The sequence below is a fragment of the Equus przewalskii genome, chromosome 26 (genome assembly GCF_037783145.1).
Source record: "Equus przewalskii isolate Varuska chromosome 26, EquPr2, whole genome shotgun sequence".
Classification (NCBI taxonomy): Eukaryota; Metazoa; Chordata; class Mammalia; order Perissodactyla; family Equidae; genus Equus; species Equus przewalskii.
The window spans coordinates 39,418,285-39,432,963 of NC_091856.1; the positions used below are offsets into that span (position 1 = coordinate 39,418,285).

The following is a 14,679-nucleotide window of genomic DNA, read 5'->3' on the forward strand; positions in this document are numbered from 1 at the left end:
TGGGTGGCCTGAGGCAGTGACCGGTCATCAGCTCTCATGGGCTCTTGTGCCTGGGGAACAGCCCTCGTGGTTGTCTTCCATTTCTCATGGTTCAGCATTATCTAGAGCCTGGCCCTTTGTTTTGATGCCAGCTGGGGATGGGTAGGTCCCCTGCAGCTTTAGGCTGAAGCCAAAGAAAGGGAAGGTGGGACTGTTGCCAAGTGTCCTTGGGAATGGGGCACCACAGCTTCGATGTGTTGGGGGAGGCAGGTCAGGGCCTGGGGTGGCAGCCCAAGGTACAGGTCAGCAGATGGCCAGAGGCCGACAGTCGTCCCCCACACATTGCCCTGCCTGCCCACATCTGGGCCCTCAGGTGAGAGCTCTCAGAAGAGCACAATGCTCTTCTGCTCTCGTACTTTCGAGGCACTGCCCCCGAAATGGCTCCCCGCCCTGGAGCCTGGACTTCACCTGCAAAGGGCAGCACTTGTCGTCCATCTACTTTGTCCAGGCCAACTGCAGGGACTGGCTGCCTCTGTTTTTGCAGGTCACCATGGTGTTCAGTGGCCCAGGGCCGTGGAGCTGGTGGCCTGTCTAGCCTGGGCCTCAGAGCTGGTGGCTGGGCCGGCCTGGGGCCCCTCAGACTGTGGCTCTGGGCTTTGCTGTCAGTGTAGTTGGGGTCTGGCCGAGGCCTCAGATCTTTAGATACTTTTTCCTTTTTGCCCTTGCATGCGTCTGATCCTGGCTCCGTCAGTGACTCACTGTGGGACCCTCTGAGAAGCACGTCCTCTAGGTTCAGTATCCTCATCTGTGAAATGGGGACAAGAGCAGCACCTAACTCCTGAGGTGGTTGTAAGGGTCGAATGAGGTGGGCACTGAAGCCCAGAGCACAGTGTGGCTGTTGAACAATACAGACACCACAGCTATCATCGTCTTATGCTGCCATTGCCACCACCATGGTGGGTCCAGAAACCTCCAGAGGCTGAAGGATGACACTCTGGCCTCAGAGGCTTCTGCTTGGCCAAGATGGGGCTGGGGTCACCTACTTTGGGGGTCTTATTCAGCAAAGACCCCGGAACGCAAAGGGCATCCTGTGCACCATGGGCTGTGGAGCCTCACATGTGACTGTGTGAGTGAGGCTGGAGGGTGGTCAAAGCCTTGCAGCCTGTGCAGTGAGGGCTGAGCCTGGACCACAGGCCACACCTGGTGCTAGAGGGCTTCTCTCTGCCCCTGGTGGAGGGAGGGGCTCTCCATGGAGCCAGGACAGAGGAGGGTGTTGGTAACCACAGGAGGTAGTGTCTCCAGCCCCACACCTGACTGCTGGGCTTGTGGGAGCAAATGGTTATTGAGCCCATTGGCAGCTGTCCGATGGGGCTGACCACCTCAGGGAGCAGCCTCGCTCCTTGTTCGCTCCCTAAAGGGCCAGCTGCCCGCGGTCCTTGCTCCCTGTGCTAGTCACTCTTCCTGGAGGCAGAGATGGAGCAGCCCCACCCTGGGCGGCTCTGCTCTCTGTGCTGCAGCAGGGCTGGCTCCCCAGGGCAGATGCAGGGGGCTCCTTGCCTCCTGCCTCTTGCTCAGTCCTGCCCCACTTGGCCTCTGCCCCCCTCCTCTCCCTACGGTGGTCTTCCTGGCCGGCTGCACACCTGCCCTGGAAGCCTGTCTGCCACCTCACGCTGGTGCCTGTCATTCCCACTGACCTGCACCCCTCGGCCTCGGTGGCTGTCCGCCTGCTCAAGAGCGGCCTGGAGCCTCACCCCCTCCAGGCTGGTGCTCTGGCGGTCTGCGGGGTCGCAACCACAGGGGGCAGTGCTGAGTTCTATTACCCTGGGTATCCCCTCCCCTGTTGCTCTGCATCGACTCTGCCAGGGGTCTTGAGGGCTCCTGCCACCCCTCCTCCTCCCCCCTCCCCGCGCCCACTCTGCCATCCCTCCATCGCTGTGTGTCCATCTGTGGGGGGCGGCACAGGGGGCGGCCTTTCACCGCCGGTCTCCCCGCAGCAGGCAGCAGAACTCGGCCAAAGCACGCTCGGTGTGGGAGCAGCGGGCCAGCCAGCTGCGGCTGCAGAACCTGCGGGCCAGCCGCGAGGCGCTGTACAGCGAGATGGACCCCGAGGAGCGGCTGCACTACGCCACCACGCGCCACCTGCGGCCCGACATGAAGACGCACCTGGACCGGCCGCTCGTGGTGGAGCCGGGCCGGGAGGGCGCGCGGGGGCCCGCGGGGGGCAAGGCCCGGCCCGAGGGCGGAGAGGCCAGCGAGGGCGCGGACCCGCCGCGCAGGCACCACCGGCACCGCGACAAGGCCCCGGCCCCGGCGGGGGAGCAGGACAGGGCGGAGGCCCCAAAGGCCGACGGCGGGGAGCCCGGGGGGCGGCCGCACCGCAGCCGCAGCAAGGAGACCCGGAGCGAGCGCGGCCGCGGCCCGGGTTCCGAGGGCGGCCGGCGCCACCACCGGCGTGGCTCCCCGGAGGAGGCGGCCGAGCGGGAGCCCCGGCGGCACCGGGCCCACCGGCACGCGCCCGACCAGGGCAAGGAGGGCGAGCGCCGAGCGCGGCACCGCGGCCCCCGGGCCGGCCCCAGGGAGGCCGAGAGCGGCGAGGAGCCGGCGCGGCGGCACCGGGCCCGGCATAAGGCGCTGCCCGCCCACGAGGATGCGGAGAAGGAGGCCGCGGAGAGGGAGAGCGGGGTCGAGGACAGGGACAAGGACAAGGAGCTGCGGAACCACCAACCCAGGTGAGCAAGTGCTCGGGAAGTGGGCGAATCGTGGAGGGAGACGCCGGCCCAGCCCTGTGGACCTGTGGGGCAGGGTGCACAGGGTTGGGGTGCAGACCTGGCCAGGCTGGCCCTGTTTGCGCTCCACCTACCCCCGCCGTCTCAGTCCCTTTCTGGGGCGGTGACAGTCCTGCCTTGTCGGGTGACATGTAAAATGCTTACCCGTGGGTGGGCGGAGTACACGCTCAGGGAATGTCAACTGTTATTCTAAAGCATCCAAGGGAGATTGTGGGGACTGGTTTGGGACACGTGGCTTGGAAAGAACAGAGTGGCCCAGAGAGAAGAGAAGATTGGGGAACACTGTGAAAGAGGGAGTCAGGAGAACCTGAGGCAAGGTGCTGGGCTAAATGGTAGAACAAGGCAGGACAGCTGTGCAGCCATGGCAGAAGGGACCCCAGGCCAGCCCAGTCTGCTCCCTGGCTGGGATGGGATCTGATTCTGACTCTGAGAACCTGGGGTAACAGGAGGCCCGAGGCTGCGGTCAGCAGTCTTCATCCTTGTGGATGGGCCACAGGCCACTCAGAACTCATGCAGCTGGATGCCGCCACTGGAGATCAGCCCAGCTGTGGCACTGTGTGCAGAGCGCTGTGCTGGGCCTTTGGCCTGGTGTGGCCCTAGGTGGGGTGGCTTAGAGAAGTACACTCCTCCAGGCTTCTTCATTCTGCAAACAGTTCCTTCCACACACATGTGAAGCCAAACAGATAGGTGAGTCAGCCCCGTCCCTACCTTTCAGACCTAAAAATGCAGAAGTGTACAGAGTGGTAAAAATTGCATGAAATGCCAGAGTAGCAGAGGAGATGGTCAGGGATTTATTTGATTTGGATAGGGGTTTAAGGAGCTGTGTTTTGCAGATAGAATAGGAGTTTGGGGCTGCATCAGATTCTGATGTGCATTTTTGGTTGCAGGGAGCCGCACTGTGACCTGGAGGCCACTGGGATAATGGGTGTGGGTCCTGTGCATGCGCTCCCAAGTACCTGTCTACAGAAAGTGGAGGAACAGCCAGAGGATGCAGATAATCAGCGGAATGTCACTCGGATGGGCAGTCAACCCTCAGACCCGAGCACTACTGTGCCTATCCCAGTGATGCTGACTGGACCTCCTGGGGAGACCACAGTTGTTCCCAGTGAGTATCTCCCCGTACCAGCGGGGAGGGTCCGCTTGTGCAGGCCCAATTTGTTCTTTCCCCTTCCCTCCTGCTGTATGGCAGCCACTTGGGGATGGAGTGTGCTTCTGTGAGTTGTTCCCCTAGCTGCAGAGAAAGTCCTTTGCTGTTGGCCTCTGTGCCTTGATGTCCCTTTGCTTTCCAGCACCCAGAGGAGCACCATAACTGTCACGTGTCACTTAAGCTCTGCTCTGCTCCCTGCCAAAAGTATTTGAAAGTTACCAGCTGAGTGCCAGGTGTGGTGTTAGAATGCTGGGAACACAGCCGGGGAGATCAGGACCAGGGCTGCCCTTGTGGAGCTTGTAGTCTCATCAGGAAGCTGACCACAAATGGTCATGACTCTTCATAGTTGCATGAAGGCTGCTGGGGACTAGCGGCAGCAGGCTTGACTGCGACCCAGAACTGGTGGGTGAGGAGGTGGATGCTCTCGACAGGGGTGGGGTGGGGTGGTGGTGGGTGGTCTCCCACCCATTCACAGGCCCTGTGGTCCCTGCTCTGGGTCCCCCCAGGCCTTCGCCTGAGCTTCCTTCTTTCTTCCCCTCACTCACTTGCACATCCATGAGGTCCTGACCTTGTGCGGGCACTGAAGGTATGAGAGAGCAAGATGCCATTCTGGCCTTCAAGCCCCTCCATCAGGTAGGGAGAGACCTGCAGTGACAAGTACAGGCCCCGCACACTGTGCGGAAGGTGTGTGGGTGTTTGCGAGTACCAGGGATGGATAAAATGTTCCGAGAGAAGGAGAGACCGCAGGAGCAGAGCTGGCGTGGAATGCTGGGTGAAATGGAGGTCTCAAGAAGACGTGGTGCCACCACATACCTGCTCTCTTTGCAGACGTGTCCACAGAAACATGCGTGTGCCCATTCTCCCGTGCTCAGGTGTCTCACCTGGGGCTGTGGGCCAGTGCACAATCCTGGGTGTAACCGTGGAAGGCTGCTGGCTGGCTGCTTAGCCTCCCCTTCCTCTTTGCTTCCTTGGGAAAAACCTTTCCCTGATCCATTCTTTGTCTCACCTCCCATGGGACTGGTGAGTCTCTTTCCAGACTCCTGGGAATCAGCCCCCTGGTCTGATTCTCTCTGGATTAGCTTGAGGACGAGCTCAGGGTCCCCGCCTGGCTTTTGTCCCCAGGAGTCCAGGTGTGGCCTCTCCTCCCTGACCCCTGCAACCACTGGTCTTTTAATGTCTCTGTAGTTTTGCCTTTTCCAGAATGTCATATTGTTGGAATCATATAGTATGTAGCTTCTTCAGATTGGCTCCTTTCCTTTACCGATATGCATTTGAAGTTCCTCTATGTCTTTTCATGGCTTGATAGCTCATTTCTTTTTAGCATTGAATAATATTCCACTGTCTGGATCGACCACAGTTTATTTATCCATCCACCTATTGAAGGACATCTTGGTTGCTTCCAAATTTTGGCAATTATGAATAAAGCTTTTATAAGCATTTGTGTTCAGGTTTTTCTTGTAGACATATGTTTTCAACTTCTTTGGGTAAATACCTAAAGAGCGTGATTATTAGATTGTGTGATAAAACTATGTTTAGCTTTGCAAGAAGCTGGCAGATGGTCTAACGAAGTGTCTGTGTCATTGTGCATCCCACCAGCAGTGAGTGAGAGTTCCTGTTGCTCCACATCCTCACCAGCATTTGGTGTAGTCACTGTTTTTGATTTCTGCCATTCTAATTAGTGTGTAGTGATATCTCATTGTTTTAATTTGCAGTTTCCTAATGACATATGATGTTGAGCATCTTTTAATATGCTTATTTGACATCCACATATCTTCTTTGGTGAAGTGCCTATTCATATCTTTTGCCCACTTTTATTTTAATTTTTTTATTTAAAAAAATTTTTTAAGGACTTAATTTATTTGAGAAGAGTTTAAGGTTACAAACAAAATTGAGAGGAAGGCACAGAGATTTCCCATATAACCCCTGCCCCCACACATGCATAGCCTCCCTCATCATCAGCATCACTCACCAGAATGGTGCATATGTTACCTAGGATGACCCTGCATTGACATGTCATCATCACCCAAAGTCCATAGGGTTTGCTCTTGGTGTTGCACTTTCTGTGAGTTTGGACAGATGTATAATGCTGCCCTGAAAATCCTCTGTGCTCTGCCTGTTCATTTCTCCCCCAAGACCTCTAGCAACCACTCATCTCTTTATTGTCTTTCCTTTTCCAGAATGTCATATAGTTGGAATTATACAATGTGTAGCTTCTTCAGATTGGCTTCTTTCAATTAGTAGTATGCATTTAGGGTTCCTCCTTGTGTTTTCATGGCTCTATAGCTCATATCTTTTTGACACTGAATAATATTCCATTGTCTGATGTACCATGGTTTCTCTATCCATTCACCAACTGGAGAACATCTTGGTTGCTTCCAAATTTTGGCAGTTATGAATAAAGCTACTGTAAACATCGGTGTGCAGATTTTTGTGTGGACATAAGTTTTCAACTCCTTTGGGTAAATACCAAGGAAAGCAATGGCTGGATCATATGGCAAGAGTGTGTTTAGTTTTTTAAGAAAACACCAAACTGGTTGTACCATTTTGCATTTCCACCAGCAATGTGTGAGTGTTCCTGTTGCTCTGCATCCTTGCCAGCATTTGGTGTTGTCAGTGTTCCATACTTTTGCCATTCTAACAAGTGTGTAGTGGTATTAAATTATTTTAATTTGCATTTCCCTGATGGCATATGATGTGCAACATCTTTTTATATGCCATCTATATATCTTCTTTGGTGAGGTGTCTGTTAAGGTCTTTGGCCCATTTTCTGATCAGGTTATTTGCTTTTTTATTGTTGAGTTTTAAGAATTCCTTGTGTGTTTTGGATAACAATGTTTTGCAAATACTTTTCTCCCAGTCAGTAGCTTGTCTTCTTGTTCTTTTGACATAGTCTTTCACAGAGCACAAGTTGTTAATTTTAATGAAGTCCATTTTAATGAATATTCAATATTTCTTTCATGGATCATGTCTTTAGTGTTGTATCTAAAAAGATTCACCATACCCAAGCTCATCTAAGTCTTCCCCTGTGTTATCTCCTAGGAGTTTTATAGCTTTGCATTTGACATTTAGGCCTCTGCACCATTTTGACTTTTCACAAAGGATATAAAGTCCGTGTCTAGATTCTGTTGTTTACATGTGGATGTCCAATTGTTCCTGCAGCATTTGTTGAAGACACTATCTTTGTTCAGTTGTGTTACCTTTGCTCCTCTGTTAAAGATCAGTTCACTATGTTTATGGGGGTCTGTTTCGGGCTCTCTATTCTATTCTACTGATATATTTGTGTGTTCTTTCACTAATACCACCCTGTAACTTTATAGTAAGGCTTGAAGCTGGTCCTCTGACTTTGTTCTTCTCCTTGAATATTGAAACGTTGGTTATTCTGAGTTTCTCTTTCTCCATATAAACTGTAGAATCATTTTGTCGACATCTGTAAAATAACTTGCTGGATTTTGACTGGATTGCATTGAATCTATGCATCAAGCTGGGAAGAACTGACACCTTGACAATATTGAATCTTCCTGTCCATGTGCGTGGTTTCTCTCTCCATTTATTTAGTTCTTCTTTGATTTCATTCATCAGAGTTTTGTAGTTTTCCTCATGGAGATCTTGTACATATTTTGTTAGATTTATACCTAAGTATTTCATTTTTGAGGGTGCTGATTTATAAATGGTATTGTGTTTTTAATTTCAACTTTCACATGTTCATTGTTGGTATTTAGGAAAGCAATTGACTTTTGTATACTGACCTCATATACTGCAACCTTGCTAAAATCGCTTACTGGTTCCAGGAGATTTTTTGTTGATTATTTTGGATTTTCTATCTAGATGATCATTGTCATCTGTAAACAAAGACAGTTTTTTGTCTTCCTTCCCCATGTGTATACCTTTTGTTTCCTTTTCTTGCCTTATTGCATTAGCAAGGATGTTGAAAAGGACTGGTAGGGGGACATCCTTGCCTTGTAACTTATCTTAGTGGGAAAGCTTTGAGTTTCTCACCATCCAGTATAATGTTGGCTATAGGGTTTTTTGTAGATAGTCTTTTTCAAGTTGAGAAAGTTTCTCTCTATTCCTAGTTTACTGAGAGTTTTTTATGATGAATAGGTGTTGTATTTTGTCAAATGCTTTTCTGCATCTATTGACATGATCATGTGATTTTTATTTTTTAGTCTGTTGATGTGATGGATTTCATTAATTGATTTTCAGATGTTGGACCAGCCTTGCATACTTGGAATAAATCCCACTTAGTTGTGGTATATAATTCTTTTTATACTTTTTTGGATTCTATTTACTAATATTTTGTTGAGAATTTTGCATCTATGTTCATGAGAAATACTGGTCTATATTTTTCTTTTCTTGTAATGTCTAGTTTGGTTCTGGTATTAGGATAATGCTGGCATCATAGAATGAGTTAGGAAGTATTCCCTCTGCTTCTATCCTCTGAAAGAGATTGAAGAGAATTGGTATAGTTTCTTCATCAAAGGTTTGGTAGAATTCACCAGCGAACCCATCAGGAGCTTGTGCTTTCTGTTTTGGAAGGTAATTAATTATTGATTCAACCTTTTTAATAGATATAAGCCTATTTAAATTGTCTATTTTTTCTTGTGTGAGTTTTGACAGATTGTGTCCTTCCAAAGAATTGGTCCATTTTGTGTAGGTTATCAAATTTGTGGGCATGGAGTTGTTCATAGTATTCCTTTATTATCCTTTTAATGTCCATGGGGTCAGTAGATGGCCCCTCTTTCATTTCTGATATTAGTAATTTGTGTTTTCCCTCTTTTTTCTTAGTTAGCCTAACTGGAGGCTTGTCAATCTTACCGATCTTTTCAAGGAGGCAGCTTTTGGTTTTGTTGATTTTCTCTATTGATTTCATTTTAATTGATTTCTACTCTAATTCTTAGTATTTCTTTTCTTCTGCCCACTTTGGATTTAATTTGCTCTTCTTTTTCTAGTTTCCTAAGGTGGAAACTTATTGATTTTCAATCTGTCTTCTTTACTAATATATGCATTCAATGCTATAAATTTCCCTCCAAGCATTGCTTTTGCTGCACCCAACAAACTTTGGTAAGTTGTAATTTTATTTTCAGTTAGTTGAAAATATTTTTAAATTTCTGTTGAGATTTCTTCTTTGACCCATGTTATTTAGAAAGGTGTTATTTAATCTGTACATATTTTGGGATTTTCCAGTTATCTCTTTGTTATTGATTTCTAGTTTAATTCCTTTGTGGTCTGAGAACTGACATTTTTGCCAACTTTTTAATTGGGTTGTTTGTTTTCTAATTGCTGAGTTTTGAGATTTTTTGTGGACATATTTTGGATATAAGTCTTTATCAAATAAATGGTTTGCAAATATTTTCTCCCAGTTTGTGGCTGTCTTTTCATTCTCTTAATGTCTGATGTTTTTGATTGTTACTGGTGGGAGGGTTAATTTGGTCCCTGTTATTACTTCTGCTAGAAGCAAAAAACTAGGCTGTTAGTTTTTGTATGTTAATTTTATATCTTATTGGTTTTCTGAATTCTCAAATTGTTTATTAGTTATAGCATTGATTCTCTTTGTTTTTTTTTCCCCAAGTATATTATCAAAACTTCTGCAGGGGCCAGCCCCATGGCTGAGTGGTTGAGTTCGTATGCTCTGCTTTGGTGGTCCAACGTTTCACTAGTTGGGATCCTGGGTGCGGATCTATGCACTGCTCATCAGGCCATGCTGAGGCGGTGTCCCACATAGCACAACTAGAAGGACCTGCAACTAGAATATGCAACTATGTACTGGGGAGCTTTGGGGAGAAGAAGAAGAAGGAAAAAAGAAGAAGAAGAAGAGGAAAAAAAAGATTGGCAACAGATGTTAGCTCAGGTGCCAATCTTAAAAAAAAAAATTTCTGCAAATATAGTTGTAACTATTCCTTTCCAAGTCTTAGGCCTCTCATTGTTATTTTTCTGCTTGATTGCACTGGCTAATACACTATCAGATAACAGTGGCATTAGTGGTACCCTTACCTTGCTTCTGCCTTCACAACGTAAGATTCTGGTTTTAGACTTGAGAGGGGTGTGTGTGTTTATAGAATTATATTACAGTATCCATTAATTCCTATTTCAGTAAGTGTTTTTATCTGGAATAGATGTTGAATTTTGTTGAAGGCCTTTTCAGCATCCATAGAGATCATTTAGTTTTTCCCCTTAAATATACAGGTTTATAGTAATGAATTTTCTGATACTGAACTGTCTTTGCAATCTTAGAATAAACCACATTTAGCTATCATATTTAGTTTTAATATGATGTTAGATTCAGTTTGTTAATATTTTATGTAGGATTTTTGGATTGATATTTCAAAGTTAAATGTGTTCTGTAGCTTTCTTATATTATGTTCAAGTATTGTAAGGGTTAGACACTAGTGCTATACAGTTATCTCTTGCTTAACTTCACTAATCTGTTCCCGAAAATCAAATGTTGTATTGGGAGTCCCATTTCCTATTATTTTAAATAGGAAAAACTATAATGTACTATAAAAGTTATGGTGTATTACAATTGATTCTCCTCAAAATCCCCAACTAATTTCTTAAAATATGACTAAAGCACAGTTAACCGCTGAAAAGTAGAAACTATCATATTAGGACATAGAATACTTAATACATGGTGTCCTAATCACCACAGTTAGAATAGCTGTTAACAGGCACTTGCTGTGGATGCCTCCTTCACTGCAACTATCAAACTTTTCAGAGACATTCACACACAATTCTGATAGTTGACCAATTGAATTCAGAATCTTGACTGAGAGGTTTTCCCCACTTTTTAAAATTAAAAATGTTATATTGAGTTTTGGGGATGCATACACTTTTCCTACATAAACATCAGCCAAAAAACCCCCCAAAACCCAAAAACGTTGTAATGAGAGATGTCGTTGTAATGGAGAGACATCTATATTCTCTTGAAGTATGGGTATTATAAAACTAAGAGGCGCTCTATTGGGAAATTTTACTTGAGGAGATGTTCTGTAGGATATACCTATTATTGATTCATAAAAAGAATTAGAAAGCTTTCACCTTTCCTTTTCTGGGATAGTTTTAGTAGCATTAGGATTGCTTGGTCTTTAAAGATTTGGTAGAATTCCCTTGTGAAATCATCTGAGTCTGGTTTTCTTTGGTAGGGCAATTCTTCGATAAGTTCTCTGTTTCTGTATGGATATTGATCTGTTTAAACTTTCTTAACTCCTGAGACCAGTTTGGTAAATTATGATTTCCATAGAAATGATCCATTTGATTTAGGTTTTCCAATTTATGTACATAGAGTTATGCAAAGAAGTGGCTCAAATTGTTTTTTTTTTTTTAAATTTTCTCTGGTTCAGTGTTTTTACCCTTTCTCATTTTTTATCCTGTATATTTTATGTTTTCCTCTTTTTTTCTTGATTAGATTAGTGGTTTATATTTTTGTAGATTTTAATAAAAAGAACTAGCATTTTAACTTATTTATTAGTTCTACTATGGTTTTGTCTTTTAAATTGTTACTTTCCAATTTTATCTTTATTATTTCCCTCCTTTTGCCATTTTTGTCTCATTTTATTGTTCCTTTTCTAGCTTCTTTGGTTGGGACTTTATTTATTTCATTCTTTAATTTGTATTATATGATTATTTAAAGCTATGAATTTTTCTCTGCTAATTTAATTCTATCCTATGGATTCTGACATTTGGCATCTCCATTTTCATCATATTTTAAAGAAATTATGTACTTTGGTGTGTATTTCCCCTAGGTGTTTATAGATTCCTTAGGATTTTCTACAAAGAGAATCAAGTCATTTGCAAATGAACACTTTTATTTTTTACTTTCTGACATAGATGCCTTTTATTTCCTTTTCTTCCCTCGTTTCACTGGCCGTAACTTCCAGTACTATGTTGGATAGCAGTGGTGAGAAGCTGACATCCTTCTGTCATTTCCATCTTGTGTTAGGAGGGAGCATACAGTCTTTCACCATTAAGTATGATGTTAGCTATAGATTTTTGGAGGTTTTTTTGTAGATATTCTTTATCAAGTTGAGGAAATTCCCCTCTATTCCTTTTTTTTCTGGGATTTTTTTGTATTGAATTCTTTCAAATGATTTTCTGCATCAGTTGATACGATCCTGTGGTTTTTCTTCTGTAATATGGTAGTTGACATTGATTGATTTTCAAATATTAAGCTGGCCTTGCATCCCTGGGATGAACTCTACTAGTCATGGTGTATAATTATTTATATATATTGCTGAATTCTTGTTGGCTAGTATTTTGTTAAGGAGTTTTACCTCTGTATTCATGAGGGATATTAGTGTGTAATTTTCTTTTTTGTATGGCATACCTCATTTTATTGCACTTTGCAGACATTGCATTTTTTACAAGACCCTGTTCCAGCAAAAATATCATGACTCATTGAAGGCACAGATGATGGTTAGCATTTTTTGGCAGTAAAGTATTTTTTAATTAAGATATGTATATTGTTTTTTTAGACATAATTCTATTGCACACTTAATAGATTACAGTATAGTATAAACATAACTTTATATGCACTGGGAAACTAAAAAATTCATGTGACTCACTTTATTGTGCTATTAACTTTATTGCAGTGGTCTTGAACCAAACCTGAAATGTCTCCGAGGTATGCCTTTACTGTCTTTGTCTGGTTTTGGTATCAGAATAATGCTGAATTGAATTGGAAAGTATTCCTTCTTCTATATTTTTGAGGAGATTGTGTAGAATTGGTGTTAATTCTCTTTTAAATGTTTAGTAGAATTTGTCAGTGAAACATTTCTTTTTTGGAATTTAAAAATTATCCTTAATAGTTATAGGGCTATGCTATATCTATTTCATATTGGGTGAGTTATAGTAGTTTGTCCTTTTGAAGGAATTGATCCATTTTATTTAAATTGTCAAATTTACGTGTGTATAGTTGTTTGTAGTATTCCCTTATTATCCTTTTGATATCTTCATGAACTGTAGTGACAGTCCCTATCTCCTTCTTGGTATTGGTGATTTGTGTCTTCTCCTTTTATTTTGTCAGTCCTGCTAGAATTTTGTTAACTCATTGATCTTTTCAAAGAACTAGACTCTTGTTTCATTGATTTTATCTATTGTTTTTCTGTTTCCAATTGCATTTGATTTTTACTCTTTATTTTTTTCTTCAGGTTTATTTTACTCTTTTTTAGTTTCTTGAGATGGGAGCTTAGATTATTGATTTGAGTCTTTTCTTCTTTTCTAATGTAAACAGTGCTATAAATTTTCTTCTTAGCACTGCTTTAGCTGTATCTCACAGATTTTGATGTGTTATATTTTTATTTTCATTCAGTTCCATTTAAAAAACTTCCCTTGAGACTTCCTCTTTGACTCATGGATTATTTAGAAGTGTGGCATTTAGTTTCCAAGTGTTTGGAGATTTTCCTGTTACCTTTCTGTTATTGACTTCTAATTTGATTACTTTATAGTCAGTGAACACACTCTGTATGTTCAATTTTTTAAAAGTTGTTAAAGTTTGTTTTATGGCCCAGGAAATGGCGTATCTTGATATGTGTTCTGTGGGTGCTTGAAAAGAATGTGCATACTGCTGTTGATCGGTGGTGTGTTCTGTAAGTATCAGTTAGATCCTGTTGGTTGATGGTGTTGTTGAGTTCTGTGTGCATGCTGATTTTCTGTCCAGATCTATCAATTCTTGAGAAAGGGCTATTCAAGCCTCCAACTATAAATATGGATTGATCTGTCTCTCCTTTCAGTTCCATCAGTTTTTGCTTCACTTGCTTTGCAGATCTGTTGCTGAGTATATACACATTTAGGATTGCTGCCTGCAAAGACTGACCCTTTTGTCATTGTGTAATGTATCTCTCTGTACCTGATAATTTTCTTTGCTCTGATGTCTACTTTATCTCATGCAAATATACCCACTTCTGCTTTATTTTGATTAATGTTTGCATGGTGTATCTTTTTCACATCTTTACTTTCAAACTAGCTATATAGTTATACTTAAGTGAGTTCTTGTAGACAGTATGTAGTTGGGCCATGTTTTTAATCTACTTTGTCCGTCCTTTTATTTGGTGTATTTAGACCATTAACATTTAATGTAATTATATATGTTATGACTTAAGTCTGCTGGGTTTTTTTTTGTTTTGTTTGTTCTTTCATTTTTAATTTCTCTGGTTTCTTTTTCCTGCCTTCCTGTGGGTTATTTGTATATGTTTTAGAATTCCATTTTGATTTGTCTACAGTACTTTTAAGTTTTGGTTTTTTAATGGTTGCTCTGGATATTACTTATATATATATAACTTATCCCAGTCTATTGGGGTTGTCATGTTACCAGTTTGAGTGAAGTATAGAAAGTTTACCTCTCTTTTTCCTCCTCATGTATAATATAATTGTCTTAAATATTTCCTCTACATATATTTAGAACCACATCAGTGTGTTATAATTTTGCTTCAACTGTCAAACATAATTTAGAAAGCTCAAGAGGAGAAGGAAAGTGTTGAATTTACCCATATTTTTACTCCTTCTATTGTTCTTTCTTCCTTCCTGATATTCCAGTATTTCTTCTCTCATAATTTACTTTCTATTTGGAGGACCTTCCTTAGCCATTCTTTTAGGGCAGGTCTGCAGGTGGCAAATGCTCTTAGTTTTCCTTCATCTGAGAATGTCTTGATTTTCCCTTCATTCCTGAAGGATATTTTCACTGGGTATAGAATTCTGGGTTGACAGTTCTTTTTTTTTCAGCACTTGAAAAAACGTGTGCCTCTTCCTTCTGACCTCCATGGTTTCTGATGAGAA

The 14,679-nt window shown here is 43.4% G+C and overlaps 1 protein-coding gene across 10 annotated transcripts in view; it reads left to right on the plus strand.

Annotated features, from left to right (window-relative positions):
* The window catches only part of CACNA1B (calcium voltage-gated channel subunit alpha1 B), a 198,330-nt gene that overhangs the window by 103,027 nt on the left and 80,624 nt on the right, over positions 1–14,679 (plus strand). For 8 of the 10 annotated variants that reach the window (XM_070596538.1, XM_070596539.1, XM_070596531.1 and 5 more), the window contains 2 exons: positions 1,974–2,708; positions 3,653–3,870. In XM_070596538.1, the coding sequence (XP_070452639.1) occupies positions 1,974–2,708; positions 3,653–3,870 (953 nt within the window). The remainder of the gene's footprint in view (positions 1–1,973; positions 2,709–3,652; positions 3,871–14,679) is intronic. The other 2 variants (XM_070596532.1, XM_070596537.1) reach the window with 1 other exon arrangement.